At 63.7% G+C, this 18,339-nt stretch overlaps 3 protein-coding genes across 3 annotated transcripts; 2 read left to right on the forward strand and 1 right to left on the reverse strand.

Moving 5' to 3' along the window:
• Positions 1–1,242: 1,242 nt before the first annotated feature.
• Positions 1,243–3,488, reverse strand: LOC133206917 (putative pleckstrin homology domain-containing family M member 1P). The gene is made up of 4 exons (XM_061343248.1): positions 3,065–3,488; positions 2,688–2,881; positions 2,192–2,255; positions 1,243–1,770 (listed from the first exon to the last, which is right to left on the reverse strand). Exons 2-4 carry the CDS (start codon positions 2,780–2,782, stop codon positions 1,513–1,515), a joined length of 417 nt encoding a protein of 138 aa, XP_061199232.1. The 5' UTR covers positions 2,783–2,881; positions 3,065–3,488; the 3' UTR covers positions 1,243–1,512.
• A 2,671-nt stretch (positions 3,489–6,159) lies between these two features.
• On the forward strand, positions 6,160–17,165 carry LOC133206856 (inactive phospholipase C-like protein 2). Its single transcript, XM_061343130.1, has 6 exons — positions 6,160–6,342; positions 10,928–13,417; positions 13,604–13,807; positions 14,250–14,325; positions 15,463–15,572; positions 15,790–17,165. The coding sequence occupies exons 1-6, from the start codon at positions 6,160–6,162 to the stop codon at positions 15,973–15,975; spliced, it is 3,249 nt and encodes a 1,082-aa protein (XP_061199114.1). The 3' UTR covers positions 15,976–17,165.
• Positions 16,855–18,186, forward strand: HCRT (hypocretin neuropeptide precursor). The gene is made up of 2 exons (XM_061343216.1): positions 16,855–17,122; positions 17,582–18,186. Exons 1-2 carry the CDS (start codon positions 16,855–16,857, stop codon positions 18,010–18,012), a joined length of 699 nt encoding a protein of 232 aa, XP_061199200.1. The 3' UTR covers positions 18,013–18,186.
• Positions 18,187–18,339: the final 153 nt, after the last annotated feature.

Below are 18,339 nucleotides of genomic sequence, written 5' to 3' on the forward strand. Positions count from 1 at the left end.
TAACACAGCGAGAGCACATGAGGGACAAGCAGCTTTCTGGCAGACGCAGGCTCAGAGGGTTCGCTCTGGCTGGGGGCACGGGCAGGGCCGTGGGGCAGTTACCGCAGCGGGGAGCACTGGTGCTGCACACGCTCGTGCAGTCGAAGCTGAGGGTCCTGCACGGGGTCTCGGTGCTGTGCTTGTGCTGGCAGAGGCAGCAGGCCGTGTCGTTGGACAGCTTGCTAAAGAACAGAGGTGTGCACAAACACTCAGCATCGCCACCCGGGGCAGCGACTCCAGCCCAGGCGGAACACAGAAACACGTCAGGGGTCTGCTTCAGTCTCTGCTGCGGCTCTGGGAAACCTCCCCTCACCCCCAGTGTCCCAGTGGACAGCTCTGTGGTGCTGGGTTCGCTCCCCACGCAGACCCCTGGGATCTGCTGGCGGTGGGACCCGGCCCCTGCACTCACAGTGTTTCCAAGCGGGATGTCTCATACTCCTCAGAAGAGTCCTCCTCTTCAGAGCCCTCCCCATTGTATTGTGGGGCCAGGGCTGCCTCCCGCCAGGGCTCGAGGGGCTGGTGCACGTTCTGCAGACACTGGGGTTCTGACTGGAGTGAGTCCTGAGAGTCTGCCCGCTGCCGGCAGAGCTGCTCCTGCCAGGGCCCCTGGGCTCCTTTCCTAAGGGAAAACCGTTCCCATGGGGATGCTGTCCTTGGTGACAAGCACGATTCAATCCTGCTCAGGCACCCTGGCAATATTTGCAACCATTTAATGCATGGGGTGCCCGCAGACCCTGGTTTTGTTGGTATCTTCTGCAGGTCCTGGATGTTACTGCCAGGCAAAGCAAGACCACGCGGAAAGCCTCAGCCTGTGAAACTTCTCTGTCAGGATTATACTCATTCCCGAATAACCACTGAGTGTGGCTCTCTCTCCACTTACAGTGGATCAGGTTCCTGGGCTGGAAGGGTTTGGTATTATGTCTTTAGGAAAACCCTGACAGTGGGATAACCCCCCCCTTCTGATCCTAACTTCTGCCCAGCAGAACCCCTTCTGAACCCCACTGTAGGCAGAGGGGGTTTAACCTGCCCGAGGGGAGACTGAGCTGAGCTCTTAGGCAGAAGCTCTTCCCTGTGAGGGTGCTGAGGCGCTGGCACAGGGTGCCCAGAGAAGCTGTGGCTGCCCCATCCCTGGCAGTGCTCAAGGCCAGGTTGGACACAGGGGCTTGGAGCAAGCTGCTCCAGTGGAAGGGGTCCCTGCCCGTGGCAGGGGTTGGAGCTGGAGGAGCTTTAAGGTCCCTTCAAGCCTGCTTTTGCATGCTGAGAGCAAGGTGCTGGGTGGCTCTGCCATGTTCAATCTGCAAAACCACCTCACTTGGTGACACGTTGGCTCTGTGAGGATGGTCTTCTCCTGCCCCAAACAGCCCTGTTTAGGTTCAGATCATCTTGGGGCTGATGGGTACCACAAGGGCATGGGTACCATGACGATATACAACCAGCTCAGAGCTATTTCTAGGCCACTCTGAGACTGTGTCCCTAAAAGGGCTCCAGCGATGGTCCGGGCTCCTGGGAGCAGGCAGGGCACAAGCTCGGGGGTGCCCTTGCAGCAGGGAGGGGTGATAGGGGTGTCACTGACCTGGTGGTAGTGTCAAACTCAAAGGGGAAGATGATGTCGCTGCTGTTGCAGAGCTGGCAGATGAAGCCGCGCTGGGTGCACAGGTCACAGTTGTAGACGTGGTGAGAAGCGAACTGGAGCAGAGACTGCAGAAAGGTCTCAAAGACACCATCAGCTATCTGTGGAGCAGAGACTGCTCAGGCACTCGTGCAGTGTCTCCTGGTGGGTTTGCACCACACAAACCCCATGTCACATCCATCCTTTGTGCTGCCACGGGAAGACAAGCTCCAGAAACAACCCATACCCCATGTGTCTGGGTTGCAATGGGAGCCCAGAGAGAGCTGAGAGCAGCACCCACGGCTGGGAATCAGTGCAAAACCCAACTGCCCATCACCTCCAACATTATTTGCAGCAGATACAGGTTTGTTTGGAGGGGTGCTAACAGCAATGTTGGCTTAAACAGAGGTGAAACAATTCATCCCTGTGTCATCTCTGTAGCTCTCAGAGCTGGAGAAGCACCATGCTCAGTGCAGCATCTCCATGAGGAAAACCTGGGATGTTTTCACCAGCAAAACCCCTGTGACCACACAGAGCTCTCACCTGCCTCAGGTCAGCGACGCTGTATTTGTGGGGATACTCCAAGAGGTAGTGCCTGTGATCAAGCCTGCAAAAGAAGAGAGCAGGGAGGTAGATGGTTTCCACCACATCTCCAATAAGCTTTGGAACAAGGAGAAGCCTGGATGATGCAGACTCTTGAAGACTATCACCACAGATGTTCACATCGTGCCCCACATCCCAAATCCTGCTGCTGGGAATCGTGTGAGAGCATTTTAAAGGGGGCAAAAAGAAAAGAAAATCAGTATCTCATCTGTTTTCGCAGGTGTTTCCTGTCCAACCAGAAGCAGCTCTCTCAGGAAGGTGTTTCCTGAGTCACATCTCAATGTGTCAACAGATGGAGAACTCCTTAGAGCAGACGACATGGAGCTAAAATCCAGCCCATGCCTTGGCTCCCTGCTCCAACAGGGAGGGATAAGGGGCACCATCGGGGTGCAAAGAGGGGGATACAGGAGGAACATCACCCAGAGAGGGACCTCACCGCTTGCTCAGCTCCTTCAGGGCCCCGCTGCGGCACATGATGAGATAATCCCCCAGCAGCTTCAGCTGCTCCCTGCTTCGCAGGATCCGTCCCATCCTCTCCACGTGCTCGTAGAGGCTCTCGTTGACCAACTTCAGGTCGATCAGCGGCTGGTTACGGATCTGGCTGAGGAACTTGAATGCCTGCTGGCAAACCTGGGGCAGAGGGAGGCAAGAGGTGGGCACGCGCCCAGGAGCAGCCCAGGAGGCTCGGAGGAAGGTCTAAGGTGGACACCTCCACCTCTGCTGCTGCTGGGAACATTCACAGGGACCTTCAGGAAGCGCAGGCAGAGGCAGGAGCACTTCCCTGCTCCGTGCACTGACTGAGCCCAGACTCACCCCTCGCTTTGCCAGGTCCCAGTTGTGGATGAGGCGTGAGGGAATCACTGTCTCCTCGTCCCGGTGGCAGCTGTCTCAATAGTAGAGACCGGAGAAGGCGCAGAGCTTGGGCTTGGCGAAGGAGAAGCCGATCTGCCTGGAGCAGCCTGCAGGGAGCAGGGAATGAGAGGGGCCCCGTGCTGCCCTAGGAGCCTGTTCCCATCACTGCCAGGCTGGGGGAAAAGCTTTTGGGAGGGTGGAACAGAACAAGAAAGCTTTTGGAAGGGCTGGAGATCTGCTAAAGCACTTCAGTGAGAAGTCCCCAGGCCCCTCCCTGAGGATTTAAGACCACAGTGATGCAATGAGACCCACTTCACTTTTTCTCCATGAAAAAGGACTCTGGCCTATCCCTAAATCCACTTTTACCCTTTAAGTGGTTCAGTTGTTTGATGGTGTGTTGTTGGCTTTTTTAAGGAAAAGAGAATATCCCAGTGCTTTAGGGCAGAACCGATGCCCCACCTGCCTGCCCCATCCCCTTCATCCGTAGCTTTGCCCTGTTTTGCCTTCACTCAGCCCTTTTCTTTCCTGCTGTCACACCACCGGGTACCAAACCCAGGTCTGCTAGGGATCCTCATCTGCCAGGGATGAGGTCAGGATGGATTAAACAGCAGCCAACCACCTTTACTATTGCAGTGGGTAAGCCAGGAGGAATCCAGCTCGGCTTTGCCACCCCATCGTTCATACGCTGGGGTGGCTGGAGTGATTCCTCCCCAGAATCATAATCATGGGCTTGATCTTTGAAGGCTTTTAATGCTTCTTAAGCCCTGCCATGGAAGGAAACCTGCCCCAGGCTGGGAGGGGAAAGCCAGGCAGGCAGAGACCTCCAAGAAAACCTACACAGAAAAGCTGGGAATTCGTCTTTCCAGCTGCTGCTTCCATCTGTTGGTAGGCAGAAGATGCAGGACAGAGCCTGGAGGGCAAGGTAAAACTAAATGCAATGGAAAATACATATATATCTAAGAAGAAGAGAGATTAAAAGGAAACAAACACCCGCTGGAGGGTACAAGAAATGCAATTGATGCAGGAGAGAGACCTGAAGTTAATTAACTTCCCAAGGTAAAGAGCAAACGGTCCCTCCCAGAGAGGTCAGTGAGTGGTGTCCCACGAACCCAGCATCACCCGGGTGCTGGGAGGGGTCAGTGGGAGGTTAAGGAATGTTCTGCCAAACCAGCTCGTCACACCCGTTGCGATGCTCACTCCTGTGCTGCCTTACTGGAAAAACAGCATTTGTTCTTGAGTGCCCCTTCCCTGCAGGCTGGAGAGTCCTGGGCCTCCTGGTCCACCTAAGGTTGCTTTCAAGCCAAGACCTCCCCTGGCTATACCATAAGCATCTTAAAGCCCCATTGGACCTGTGCTGAGGTGGAATGGGGATGCAGCTTGGGGACAGACTCACCTTGAGGACCCAAACCCCCAGAGGTGCCACTGAGTGGGGACATGGTGCTCCGGTGCCTGATGGGATTTGGATGGGGAACCAGCAGCTGGCCTGCAAGGGGCTGGCATGGCCCAGGACACCCTAACTTGATGTCCCCTTGTTAAACTGAATGAACTCAACATTATCCCTGAGAAGATGGGGCTGCCCATGCCAAGGCCAGGCTGGATGGTGACAGCTCACAGGAGAACTCCTTCCATATCCCCATGGCTCCTCTCCGCTCCAGGGTGCCTAGCTTCAGGAGCCCTCAGAAAGGGTTGGAAAGCCCTGGGGCAAAAGCAGATGTCTCAGGTGGTTCGGATAAAACTCCAGGAACAAACTCGCCAACCAAGTTGTCAAGCTGACAAGAAGGTATTCTTTATTGCGGCGCCGGGAGACGCGGGGAGAGCTCCTCCTAACGGGTGTCCCCAGTGCCACACAAGCCGTCCTTTCATAGTCCCTGGGCATACATACATATTCATGAGGCTACATACAGATTACATCCCTTTCCAGGCAGTTCCCCCCATGCGTACACAATTGTGGTGCTGGTCTCTGAGGGTCGGTTACTTCTTCCAACAATCTTCATCACTTCTGGCAGCCTCTGAAGCACGCGCAGTAGATGCTCATACCACTTTAATTGGTTCGTTAGCACCAGAGACACAATAATCCTCCTGTCCTCCTACTTATCAGTTAGTTTACCTGCAGCCCATCCTGGACCCCTGCGGTTCCCAGATACTCCTTATCCCTGTGTCATGTTCTTCTAGGCTGTTTTTCTTAAAACTATGCCAACTAGAACGATTTACCTTGTGACAATTCTCACTATGTTCTCTAGCTGGACTCGATTTTTTTCTCTATGTATCCTGCACCTCAATAATTTTCCATTGGACAATTGGGAACGGGCTGGGATTTAAAGGGGAGTGGTGGGTGGTGGCTGGATGGAGGTGGGGGGCAAAGCCGGGCATGGAGGGGGGTTCTTGGACAGCCCTGAGCCAGCAGAGACCTGTGAGACAGCATCCAACCGAGAGAGCCCGACGGTGCTGGTCTTGCTGCCTGTGCCACGCTCCCCACGCAGGTGCTGGCATCCAGGGTCAGCATAAACCGCCCCGGAGGCCCCGCAGGGACGCGGCCCCTGGGAAAAGCCCCGACCCCCTGCCCGGGAGAGCTGTGCTGGGCCGGGGCTCCACCCGGTGCCCGAGGCACTGACCCCGCTGGAGGCTGCAGGGTGGGTTTGGGTGCAAGGTCAGTATGAGTGCCGGGCTGCGGGGTGCAGCGTGTTTCGGGTGCCGGCTGCAGGTACCAAGGCTGCGGGGTGCGGTTCCCTGTGGGTGCCGAGTGCGGGCTTGGCCGCGGTCCCACCGGGATGGGGCAGCCGCCGGGCCCGGAAGCTGCGGTACTGGGCGGAGGCCGGTGTTGGGGGATGATGCTCGGTACCCGGTGCCCCAGCCCCGTTCCCAGACACTGCAGCCCGGGGGGGGGCGGGGGGAGGGCGCCATCCCCGTCCGCGTCCCCGCCCTCGGCCCGTCCCCTCCTCCCGGCGGCGCCGCCTCCCGCCCGCTCCGCCACTGAGCCCGCAGCGGCGGCGGCGGCGGGCGCAGGCTGCGGGGGCGCCCGGGGCCCCGCGGCGGCCGCTGCCCTGAGGCCGCGGGGGATGGCGGAGGGGCCCCGGGCCCCCCCCCCGCCGCCGGGCTCGCCGCGCCCAGCCCCGCCGCTGCCCAACGGGCCCTGCGGCGGCGGCGGCGGCAGCCCCGGGTCGGGCTCGGGCAGCAGCAGCCGCGAGGACTCAGCAGAGCGGAGCCCCGCGCCTGCCGCGCCCCGGGCCAGTATCATGAAGGTGAGAGCCCCGCGCCGGCCCCTCCCGCCCCTCCCCGCACCGGGATCCACCCCCCCCCCCCGGCACCTGCGCAGCGCTCGGGGCACCGAGCAGTGCCCCCCGGGGTGCCGCGGACCCCGGAGCCGCGGGTACCGGCCCTGCCTGCCCACGGCGCTGCCCGTGCCCGCTGAACCCCCCGCCCCCGGTTTGTGGAGCTGCAGCCCCGCATCAGCGCCTGGTGATTGCCCCCGCCTGCGGCACCGGGGACACCGGGCTCACTGGCGCTGATCGTGCCAGGGCTGCCTCACGTCCCCTTGCCCTTCCTGGCACCCGGGTCCCCAAGGGCAAAGCCTGGCTCGGGCTTTGCGTACTGCTCGACCAGGCCTGTCTCTGTGTGCCCCTGGGTTGTCCTGTCCAGCCACTGCTGAGCCCATGGGTTCCCGAATAGCCACACTGCTCCTGCTGCACCGCAGCATCGCCCTGTCCTGCTCAGGCACCCATGGGTGCTGGTGAGGAGATGCCTGAGCCTGGCTCCCGAGCACCTTCTGCTTTCCCATTCTCGCTCCTGCAAAGATGCTGAGCCCTGGGCCCAGCCTGGCCAGCGCCCGACCTGCTCTCCACACCTCCCCAGAGCCGTACTGTGGCTGGGCAAGGGTTCTGGGCCCCGGAGGGTCTCTGGGGGTCTGGTGGGCAGGGGGCCACATGCGTGTTTTCCTCAGTGAGCCCCCCTAATTGTGCTTCTGCCGGCGGTGCTCACCAACACAATAGGTCTTGTCTGCCCGAGACCCGCCTCCCCACTCCTGGCAGCCTATTTAAAGCTGGGATTGCTCCGGTGCTATTAATACCCGGTGTGGGGGCTGTTCCTGTGGGGCCGGCACAGCCCCGCTCTTCTGCCCCCTGGGCCCTGGTTCTTTGAGCAGAGCCATTTGTCCCTCCTCAGGGCACCTGGAGGGACCCCGTGTCCCAGCCGGGCTGTGCCCCATGCAGTGACACTCGAGAGACCTCCTGGTGCTTCCATGCAGCCACAGGCCAGTGCCGGCGTGGGTCTGTGCCCGGTTTCCTTGGGAACCCAAGCAGGGTCTCCCTGTCCTCCTGGGGCCGCATGCTGCTGCTTCCTGCCCAGGGATCAGCCGTGGGTGCTGCAGGCTGAGGTTGATGCTCTTGCTTGCTCCCGGGCTGGGCACATCCCCGTCACTGCCGTGCGTCACCGTGGGATTTGGCCTCACGTGAAGGTCGGGTGGCCCAGGGCCAGCGCTGCTGCGGGAGGTCAAACCCGGACGGCGTTCCCAGCATCTGCTGATCCATCAGGCATCAACAAGCCCATCCGGGGCCTGATCCTGCCCTGGTGCTGGAGGGTCCACGCCGTGCTCCTCCTGCCCCCACCTGTTTGGAGGCAGTGGTTCTGCTGCTTCCCCAGCACAGCAGGAGCAGGGGTCCTCTGCCAGCCCCTCCATCACCACGGGCTGAGACCCCTCGGTGTGGGAGGGAGCAGCTCGCACCAGCCCTGCACAGCAGCTGGGGAGAGGGTCCATGGGGACCCCTGACAGGTCTGGGCTCCAACCAGCCCCAGCAGGACCTGGGGAGCAGCTGCCCAAGCCCACATCCCTGGGGGATGCTGAGGCTGTTCCTGCACTGTGGGGTCTGTGGCAGCTTCCCACGGTGGTGGGTGGGAGTCAGGGGTTGCGCCCACTGCTCCCCCGTGGTGCTGGTGCAGGGGCTGCGGAGCAGGGAGGGGGCCTGGTGCCAGGCGCTTGGAGCGATGGGCAGAGCTGAGCTGCAGGCAGGGCAGGGGCTGCCGGATGGAGGGGAGGCACGAGTGGGAAGAGCTGACGGCGCTGTTATGTTTTGGGATTTCCAGAAGAGGCTGGAGGAGTGAATCTGAAAGCGAGAGGCACCGGCTGTGCTGGGGCAGGGGCAGCCCGGCCCTGGCTGTGCCAGGCGGCAGGGCTGCTCCATGCAGCATCCCCATCCCCTGCCTGTAGGACCTGCTCCCTGCTTTCTTCCCAGGCTGGAAGTGAAGGGGGCTGGAGCTGCGGTGAAGATGCTGGAGCGGGAATGGGGAATACTGGATCAGTTCCACCCTGCTGCAGGAGGTGACCCTTCCCCAGCGCCCCACTGGCGTGTTCCCTATGCCCCCTCCCCATCCCGCCCAGCCCCAGGAGCTGCACGGTCCCTCTGTGCCGAGCTCCGGCTCTTCGGCCCCTACTGGGTAGCGGCAGCTGGTGCCGCGGGGAGTGGATGTGTCACTCGCTCCTTCTTGGCGCGGAACAAACGGTGATAGAAAAGCCCTGCCTGTGCCTGGCCTCCCACTGCCTCTGCTCCGGTGCTGCCGGATGCTGCTGCTGCCTGCACCCCAGCCCGGGAAGGGGGCAGCGGGAAGAGGTGGGATCTGGGGAAGCTTGTTGTGGGGGAGCGATGTCATGGCCAGGCTGGGGAGCAGCTCCGTCCCCATGGCCAGGAGAGGGATCCTGCTCTCCTGGCTGGACAGCGAACCCACGGTCAGGCTGAGACACCACAGCCCCGAAGGCTTTCGGTTCCTCTGTCTCCTGCTGTCATGATCTGCTGTGGGGGGGACACAGAGCAGGCAAGGGGGGGTCTTCCCATCCCTGTGCTTGGGAGCGGGTTGTGTGGCCAGTGACAACGGCCGTCACATGGCAGCCAGGATGAGGCTGCTGCACTTGCCAGGGCACCCATTGCAGGAGGTTGAAGAGGTGCTCAGCACATGCAGCAGAGCCGGGCAGAGCGCAGGCAGCCGGGTTGAGACGTGCCCACCTCGATGCCCACACTTGCCATTGGCGTCGTGGTTGGTGCCACAGAGCTGGGCTGTGGAGGTGCCGTGTGTGCGGCAGTGGCACAGTGAGCGGGATGCCCTGCTCCTGCAGAAACCTGCCCTGTCACCAGGGATGCTCCTTGCTCCCGTGGGTGCCTCGTCCTCCTGCCTGTGCTGCTGCTGGTATCACCTTGTGCTGTGAGGCCTGGCTGCCTGCGCTGCTGCTGCGCCTCACAGAGCACTCAGTGGGGTATCCCCAGGGTTGAAGCCCTCCTGTATAAGGGGCTGCCTGGGATCAGCAGCTTTTCCCTGCTGGTCCCCAGGTAGGTAGGGGTGAAAAGCCCAGTGCACTGCAGGAGGCACCGGCTCCCCTTCCCAGGCTGGGAAGATGGGTGCTGCCCTGCGGTGGGTGCAGCGGGAGGCAGGTCCCGGCGCTGGGTGCAGCGGTCCCCCCGCCCGTGTTTCCTTTCCGGATGGATTTCCTGTTTTCGGCTCTGGGCCTGGTGCGGAGCCGCCCGGGGGGGGTGTGTGTGTGGGGGGGGTTGGTGTGTGCTGGGGCGAGCAGCGGGTACCGGAGCTGCGGGGCAGGATGGAGCCGTTTGCAGTGCTCACATCACCCCTCGAGGGTGGTGGAGCTGCCGGCAGTGGGTGCTCAGGGCGCTGCTCGCAGGAAGTGTCAGGAGTCCTTCCCCATGGGGCTGGCTGGTGGTGTGACCAGGATCCAGCTGCCTCTAATGTGGGGCCAAGGGCTAGGGCTGGTTTTCCCCTTCCCTTGGGATGTGTCCCGGGCATCCCTGGGGAACTGGCTGGGTGCCTGCATGCCCCGTCCTGATTGCCCTTGGGCTGTGGACTGGGGCAGAGTCATATCCTTTGGGGTCAGGCATGGGGATGTGCTCACCCAGGCTGCCCATCCGCTCCTGTTTGAAGCTCTCAGGGTGCCGGAAGGGGACATCCCATCACCCCCAACCTGGACAGCTGGGCAGGACCTGCCCCTGCTGGAGACACCACCAGATTAGAGGTGACTCACCATAATCTTGAGGAAGTGGATTAAATCTCCTCCTACTGCGCTACTTAATGAAATCTATCCCATAATATGCTCCCAGCCCTGCTGTTCCCCCCCCCATTCCCTACCCTCTCCAACCCTTTGGCAGCAGGGTCCCTTTCCCTGCTGAGCAGCAGGGCTGGCATGGGGGTAAGGGCAGCAGCATCACCAGCTCTGTGGGATGGGGCCATGGACCACACTTGTCCACAGCGAGTGGCATTGGTGGTGACTGGTGTCCTGCAGGGCTCCCCAGCAGATGCAGTGGGGGGCCTAATGGGGGTTCCCAGGGCAGCAATGTGGGTGCATCACCAAGGGGCACTCCACACATCCTTGCAGCTCACTGCCGTGGTGCCTGTGGCCGGTCCCTGGAGTGCAGGGGAAGGTGTGAGGGGCCATGGGGGGAGCCCCAGTGCAGGGATGGGGATGCTGTGGGCATGGACTGCTCCTGCAGGCACTTGACTGTGCCAGGCTGCCTGCGTGCGGCCGTGCCTCTGGGGGTGAGTGAGCAGTGGGGACGGATCCGGCTCGGGGCTGGGAGCAGGAAGGAAGGAAGGAAAGCAGAGTTAAAATAAACCAGGCAGTGAGCTATGGGGGAGGCCAGGGCTGGAGCCGGCTCCCAGCCTCCAGGGATTGGGTTGGACTGGGGCAGACTTGGGCTTCATGTGGCAGTGGGGTGCCCTGGGGCACCCTGGGATGCTGTGCTGTGCATTGGGGCTGGGGTGGGGAGAAGGTGGTGGGGCACACACTGCCTGCCCCATCGCTGATGGCTCTGTCCCCTTCTCCCACCGTGGCAGGATGTGTCCCGGCAGCGGCCGCCGCAGAAGAAGAAGACGGTGTCCTTCAGCACCATGCCCAACGACCGCAAGATCAACAGCACGGCCGCCTGCATCTCCTTCATGCTGGAGGGCTGTGAGCTGAAGAAGGTGCGCTCCAACTCGCGCATGTACAGCCGCTTCTTCGTGCTGGATGCTGACATGCGCTCTGTGCGCTGGGAGCCCTCCAAGAAGGACTCAGAGAAGGCCAAGATCGAGATCAAGTCAGTCAAAGAGGTGCGCGTGGGCAAGAAGACGCCTGTCCTGCGCAGCAATGGCCTCTCCGACCAGTTCCCGGACGAGTGCGCCTTCTCCATCATCTATGGAGACAACTACGAATCCCTGGACCTGGTGGCCAGTTCGGCTGATGTGGTGAGCGCCTGGGTGATGGGGCTCCGGTACCTGGTGTCCTATGGGAAGCACACCCCCGAGGCGCCCGGGACCGGCCACCCCAGCCTCCGGACGTCCTGGATCTCCTCTGTCTTCGACCTCGCCGACCTGGAGAAGTCTGGCCGCATCCCTGTATCCCGCGCCGTGCAGCTCATCAAGGCGCTCAACCCCGGCATGAAGACCTCCACCATCGAGCTGAAGTTCAAGGAGCTGCAGAAGGCCAGCGAGCGTCCCGGTGCCGAGGTGCCCTGTGACCTCTTTGTGGAGGCGTACTGTGAGCTCTGCACCCGGCCCGAGATCTTCTTCCTGCTGGTGCAGTTCTCCAGCAACAAGGAGTACCTGGGTCTGAAGGACCTGCTCATGTTCCTGGAGGTGGAGCAAGGCATGGAGGGAGTGACGGAGGAGAAGTGCTTGGAGATAGTTGGCAAGTACGAGCCCTCCAAGGAGGGCCAGGAGAAGGGCTACCTGGCCATCGATGGCTTCACACGCTACCTGCTCTCTGCTGACTGCTCCATCTTCGACCCTCAGCACCGCAAGGTGTGCCAGGACATGGCCCAGCCCCTCTCCCACTACTACATCAGCTCTGCCCACAGCGCCTGCCTGCTGGAGGACAACTTCTGGGGCCGCTCAGACATCAGCGGCTACATCAGCGCCCTGGGCTTGGGCTGCCGCAGCATCGAGCTGGTGCTGTGGGACGGCCCCGAGGGCGAGCCCGTGGTCTACACCAGCCCCTCGGCCGCCTCCTGCGTGCCCTTCCGCGCCGTGGTGGGGCTGATCGACCAGCACGCCTTCACCGCCTCTGCCTACCCGCTCATCCTCTGCCTGGTGGTGCGGTGCTCGGCACCCCAGCAGCGCCTGGCCGCGCAGTGCCTGCGCAAGACGCTGGGCGAGAAGCTGTACCTGGAGCCCCCCAACCCCGCTGCCTCCTACCTGCCCTCGCCGGAGCAGCTCAAGGGCCGCATCCTCATCAAGGGCAAGAAGCTGCCTCCCGGCTGCGAGGACAGCGAAGGGGAGGTGTCGGACGAGGAGGAAGGCCGGGAGCTGGCGCGGCGGCTGGGACAGGAGGAGCGGGAGGTGCCGGACATGGGGGGCCCCCGGCGCCTGCGCCTCAGCCGCGAGCTCTCGGAGCTGGTGAGCCTGTGCCAGGCCGTCCCCTTCCAGGACTTCGAGAGCTCGCGGCGCGGGCAGCGCTACTGGGAGATGTGCTCCTTCAGCGAGGTGGAGGCGGGACGCTTCGCCAACGAGTGCCCGGCCGAGCTGGTGAGCTACAACAAACGGTTCCTGTCACGCGTCTACCCCAGCCCCATGCGCATCGACGCCAGCAACATGAACCCGCAGGACTTCTGGAAGTGCGGCTGCCAGATGGTGGCCATGAACTACCAGACGCCGGGGCTCATGATGGACCTGAACGCGGGCTGGTTCCGGCAGAACGGCGCCTGCGGCTACGTCCTGCGCCCCGCCATCATGCGGGAGGAGGTCTCCTACTTCAGTGCCAATGCCAAGGACTCCTTGCCTGGGGTGCCCGCACAGCTCCTCCACCTCAAGGTCATCAGTGGGCAGAACCTGCCCAAGCCCAAGGGCTCGGGGGCCAAGGGGGAGGTGGTGGAGCCCTACGTCTGCGCTGAGATCCACGGCATCCCAGCCGACTGCGCCGAGCACCGCACCAAGACGGCCCTGCAGAGCGGGGACAACCCCATCTTTGACGAGAGCCTGGAGTTCCAGATCAACCTGCCGGAGCTGGCTGTCCTGCGCTTTGTCGTGCTGGATGATGACTACATCGGGGATGAGTTCATCGCCCAGTACACCATCCCCTTCGAGTGCCTGCAGCCTGGCTACCGCCACGTCCCGCTCCAGTCTCTCACTGGGGAACCTCTGCCCCACGCCACCCTCTTCGTGCACGTGGCCATCACCGACCGCCGCGGCGGGGGCAAGGGGCACCGGCGGGGGTTGTCGGGGCGCCGGGGACGCCGGGTGCGGGAGTACACGTTCACCAAAGCCACCGGCATTAAGGCCATCGACGAGGTGTTCCGGACGGCGACCCAGCCTCTGCGGGAGGCCACCGACCTGCGGGAGAACGTGCAGGTATGGACCACGCAGGGGCACCGGGGACCTCGGGGAGGATGGGGCTAGCCTGTGAGCAGTGGGGAGCATGGGGATCCCCCTTCTTCCTGGGGGATGTGGGTGAGCGGCCTCATGTGGAGCAGAGAGCTGGGAGAATGGGGACATTCCCTCCCTGGCAGAGCCCCTGACGCTGGTCTCTACCCGCAGAATGCCCTGGTCTCCTTCAAGGAGCTGTGTGGTCTGACGCCTGCCGCCAACATGAAGCAGTGCATCCTGACGGTGGCCACGTGGCTGCTGCACAGTGACAACTCGCCCAGTGTCACCCTCAACCTGGCAGAGAAGTACCCCCCCATGGAGGCCCAGGGCCCCATCCCGGACCTGCTGCGCAAGGTCCTCACCGCCTACGAGACGGTAAGTGCCGTGTCCCACCGGGGCTTGACTCCTTATGGGGATGCTCTGCAGGGCTGGGGGCACCAGGACAAGCAGGACAGGGCACCCTGACTCACTGCGCCCATCACGGTGCACAGGGAGGCTGCTGGGGGCTGCCCATGCAGGACCCTTGTTGAGGTGCAGGTTGACCCAGCTCAGTCCGAGCCCTGGGATCCAGCAGCCCCTGTCCCCTGCTCATGGGGAGTCCTGCGGTCCTGCCTGGTGGGAGAAACCCCATTAACAGCTGCAGGCAGAGCCGTTTCCTTCCTTTGTGTTGGAGGGGCCCTGCTTGCCCTCCAGGCAGCGTCACCCTGTGCACTGCTGGGTGAGGAGAGCCCGACCCCGAGCTCCGTGCTGAGGCAAGGGGCAGCCCCTGCCCGAGCCCCTTCTCCCCACCCGCTCCTCACAGCACCCCTCTCCCCAGATGATCCAGACCAGCCGGACGCTGATCGAGTCGGCCGACGCGGTGTACAGCAAGCTCATGCAGGCACAGCAGGCAGGTGGGTCCTGGGGCACCTCTAACCCTGGTGCTGCTCCGTGCCACAGGCCTGGGCACATCCCTGCAGGGCTCGGTTCGGTGGCTCCGGCACCAAGATCTGGACCTGGGCACGGGCATGGCCACGCGTTCATGGTCAGGCACGGGACAGGGATTCCTGGCTCTGGTGCCTCTGAGCCTGCCTCTGGTTTTCCCGTGTTCCGGCAGCACGGTGTGGTTGTGGGATCCTGCGCGGTGCTGGGTGCCGTCGGGGTGCTTGGGGCCACGCCGGGGCAGGGTGCTGAGTGGGTGGGCTGCAGGGGCTGTGCGGGAGGGAGCGGGGAGGGGGAGGCGAGCAGAGGAGGCTGATGAGGAAGCAGGGAAGAGTCATTATCTGCCAACCGCCGCAATAAAATTAGCACCAGAAAGAACAGACCGGGGCTGATGGCAGGAGCGGCAACGGAGTGCTAGGACTCCCAAAACACGTGGGTGAACCCACACAGGCAGGTGCTGCCGCTGCCTGCCCCGGCTCCCCCCCCCCCCGGGCCTGCCCGGGCCCCCCCAGGCCGGTCCCAGCCTTGCTGCCGGCAGCTCTGTTCGTTCCCTGCCTGCGCCGCAGCCGGAAACCATCCCGAGCTCTCGGCTTTGGGCTCTGCCGCCGCTGCCAGCGCTGGGGGGGCACGGGCTGGGTGCGGGGCCGGGTGGGCTCCTGTGGCGCTGGGGGTGTCGTGGGGCAGAGAGCGCTTTGGGGGCTGCAGCCCCATCCCGTGCCAGGCGCTGCCTGCCCCCGCTTCTGCCCCTGCAGTGCCCGGCGGCGGGTGCCGGGTGCGGTGCGGGGGGGGGGGGTGTGAGTGACAGCCCGTGGGTGAACGGGCTGCGGGGGAGCCTCGCGTGGGCCCGGAGCCGGTGCTGCGTCAGGGCGGTGAATGCGGCACCGCTCACGGGGACGTCACGCGGAGCACGGCGGGGGCAGCCCCGCACTGAGCCCCCCGGGGAGCCGCGGCGTGGAGGAGCCGGAGCCCAGAACCCCGCGGGGCTGGGGCCGAGCGCGGTGCCGGGGGGGGGCTCCGGCTGCAGGGACAATGCGGAGCCGCCGTCCTGCATCCCTGAGGCGGGAGAAGGGAGTCCCCGTCCCCGCTCAGCACCGCTCCCGTGTGTGCAGGAATGGACTTCCACAAGGAGCTGCACCGCATCGAAGCCAAGGAGGGGCTGCGGGGCCGCAAGCTGCAGAAGGCGCTGGAGAGCTTCGCTTGGAACATCACAGTGCTGAAGGTGAGGGGCCAGGGCTGCGCGGCCCCGCGGGCCCCCGCTCACCCACGCTCACCCGAACCCCGAGGATGCTCCGGGAGCGATGGCGATGGCACGGACCCGCTCGGGGGGTCCAGGGGGTGCCTGCTCATAGGGGTGGCTGATGGGGCACCCCATGCTCCGCAGCCGGGGTCCGGGGAGCAGGAGTGGGGCAGGCCCGGTGATGGCCTCTCCCCGGCAGGGCCAGGCTGACCTCCTCAAGCACGCCAAGGCCGAGGCGCTGGACAACCTGTGGCAGATCCACAACGCGGGACAGTCCTGCGGCATCGGCAGGAACGGCTCGGCCTCGCCGGAGCCCTCCCGGCTGCGCGCCCCGTTGGAGCCCATCCCGGAGACAGAAGGAGGCGGTGAAGCGGCATCCTGCTGACCCCGGCCTGGGGCTCGGGGGCCCGGACTGAGCACTCCCCGGCTGCAGGGCCCGGGACCAGGGAGCCACATCCTGCCCATAGACGGGCAGCTGCGTGCGGGCAGGCTCTGTGCGTGGAGGGACGCGTGTGGGGCTGTGCTCTGCCGTGCCGAGGGGCTGCGGTGGGGCCAAGGGGGAGGCTGCGGAGGGATGGGCCTGCTCCAGCTCTCTCCCTGGCCTGAGTTCCCGGGGCCTCATCCATCCCTCCATCCACTTCCAGAGCGAGGGCCCTGCTGCAGAGCCAGCAGGGGTGCTGAAACCCCTATGTGTGTGTGGACCCCCAGCCTGCCGGGCCAGACTCCTCTTGTGTTACAGCCTGGAGCTGGGCTTCTGCCCCATCCAGGGCCATGGGTTTTGCCTTCAGCAGCCCAAGGATGGGCCCAGGCAGGAGTTGTGGCTTCTGGCATCAGGGAAACATCAGGGTTTATTCCCTAGGGAGAAGGGGCTCCTGGCACAAGCAATGTGCAGGGGGCGGTCTGGGGTCGGACTGGGGCTGTGGAGTGTTATAAAGAGTGTGAGACCCTGCTGCTCCCTCCGGATGCCTGGTGCAGGGCTGAGGTGGGATGGGGTTACTGAAGGGGATGAAGGGTGGCACCATTGCTACCCCATCACCAGCCGTGCTTGGAGTGATGACTCCCCACATCAAGGAGCCGTGCAGCTGCCCGGCACCCGTTAATTCAGGAAGCTAATTAGCCTAATGGGGACCCAAGGAGCAGACCCTTGCACTGCTGCTGCTGTCAGGAGCAGCCCAGCGCTGCCCTTCGGCCCCTTTGTGCCTGCCCAGCCATGGGGCCCATGGGCAATTATGGCCTCATTAGAGCCAGGCGCCCCGGCAGCGCGATGGCCGCTGAGCACCCGCACAATGAGGAGCTGCAAATGAGGGGAAAGGCCTGGGCGGTCTCCGGGCTACGGGCCCGTGTCTCCCAGAGACCGGCCGCAGCCGCCTGCCCCGGCGGTATTTTTGGCATCACTATTGTGCCGGGGCCTATAAAGCGGCAGCTGTGGCGGTGGCACAGGGCGCTGTGCTCCTGGCTGCCCAGCAGGACATGCCCCAGCGCTGCTCGGCCGCCTGAAGACCCCAGGAAGGATGGAGGTGCCCAACACCAAGGTGGGGTGGGGTGTTGCAGCCTATGGGTCCAGGAGGGCAGCGATGGGGGCAGGTTGGGATGTGGGGCTGGGGGTGCGAGGGGGCTTGGCTCATGGCTCCTCCCTGGGGCTCCCCAGCTGTGGCCAGTGGCCACTTGGGGGGCTCAGCTCTGCTTGGGCTCCTCAGGAGGGAGCTGGATGTGTTGGTGCCTGTGGTGCCAAGTGTGGGTGCTCTGGCACTCGGCAGCAAGGGGAGGGTGTTTGCTGCGGCTGCCTTGTGCTGGTGAGGGCACCCACATTGGGCTGCTGGTCACAGTGTGCTTGGGGTCCATGGGTGCTGGGGCTGGGGGGGGGGGGGGGGTGGGATTTTGCTGCTGTGCACTGGCCATGGGGCTGGGACCCCGCAGCAGCACCACAGTCACCAGGGCAGATGGGGCTGGCACCGGTGGGCACGGCAGCGCTGCTGCTGCCCTGCACTAATGCTGCCCATTGCTCCAGCAGCTCCAGAGAGCTGCCTGCCTCTTGCTCCTGCTCCTGCTCTGCTCCCTGGCTGCTGCCCGGCAGAGTCTGCCCGAGTGCTGCCGGCAGAAGACCTGCTCCTGCCACATCTATGACCTCCTGCACGGCATGGGCAACCACGCCGCCGGCATCCTCACGCTGGGCAAGAGGAAGAGTGTCCCCCCGGCATTCCAGAGCCGGCTCTACCGCCTGCTGCACAGCTCCGGCAACCACGCCGCGGGCATCCTCACCATGGGCAAGCGTGGGGAGCGCCCTGGCACCGCCTGCCACGATGCACCGGGCTGCCCCATGGGTGCAGGCACTGACACCAGCCCCAGGGACCAGTGCCAGGGACACTCGGGGAAGGACCTGAGCAAGAGCCAGGCCCAGGGAGCTGCTAAGAGCTTTTATTGAGAGGGGTGGGGGCAGCGGGAACAGAGCGAGGACCCATGGGGGGCAGACCCAGGGACACACGCCTGGAGCTCGGTGTAAATAGCACTTTGACATACCTCCTCCTGGCCTGGCCCAGCCTGCTCAGGGCACTGCAGGCACCGCCGGCCTTTTACAATAAATGATAGCCCGATGTTACCTGGCTCTGCCTTCTCTCTGGGGAGGGGATGGGAGGGGTACGTGGGGCTGGGTCCCAGCAGGACCAGAACTGCAATGAACAGAGCCAAGACCCGGCTGCCTGGGAGCTGAGGGGTGTTTGTGAAGCCCCCATGAGGGCTCGGAGCATCCCCC

Source organism: Neopsephotus bourkii, unplaced genomic scaffold, assembly GCF_033783945.1.
Source record: "Neopsephotus bourkii isolate Nb327-2 ecotype Australia unplaced genomic scaffold, CSIRO-AGI_Nbou_v1 NB_1821, whole genome shotgun sequence".
In the NCBI taxonomy this organism is placed as follows: domain Eukaryota; kingdom Metazoa; phylum Chordata; class Aves; order Psittaciformes; family Psittacidae; genus Neopsephotus; species Neopsephotus bourkii.

Excerpts from the sequence above, each read along its gene's own strand:
- HCRT (XM_061343216.1), top strand. The coding sequence starts at position 16,855 with ATGGCCGCTGAGCACCCGCACAATGAGGAGCTGCAAATGAGGGGAAAG. Across the intron at positions 17,123-17,581 it reads TGGAGGTGCCCAACACCAAG|GCTGCCCATTGCTCCAGCAG; the intron begins GTGGGGTGGGGT and ends CCCTGCACTAAT.
- LOC133206917 (XM_061343248.1), bottom strand. The coding sequence starts at position 2,782 with ATGGGACGGATCCTGCGAAGCAGGGAGCAGCTGAAGCTGCTGGGGGAT. Across the intron at positions 2,256-2,687 it reads CTGAAGGAGCTGAGCAAGCG|GCTTGATCACAGGCACTACC; the intron begins GTGAGGTCCCTC and ends CTTCTTTTGCAG. Across the intron at positions 1,771-2,191 it reads GCGTCGCTGACCTGAGGCAG|ATAGCTGATGGTGTCTTTGA; the intron begins GTGAGAGCTCTG and ends TCTGCTCCACAG.
- LOC133206856 (XM_061343130.1), top strand. The coding sequence starts at position 6,160 with ATGGCGGAGGGGCCCCGGGCCCCCCCCCCGCCGCCGGGCTCGCCGCGC. Across the intron at positions 6,343-10,927 it reads CCCGGGCCAGTATCATGAAG|GATGTGTCCCGGCAGCGGCC; the intron begins GTGAGAGCCCCG and ends CCACCGTGGCAG. Across the intron at positions 13,418-13,603 it reads ACCTGCGGGAGAACGTGCAG|AATGCCCTGGTCTCCTTCAA; the intron begins GTATGGACCACG and ends CTCTACCCGCAG.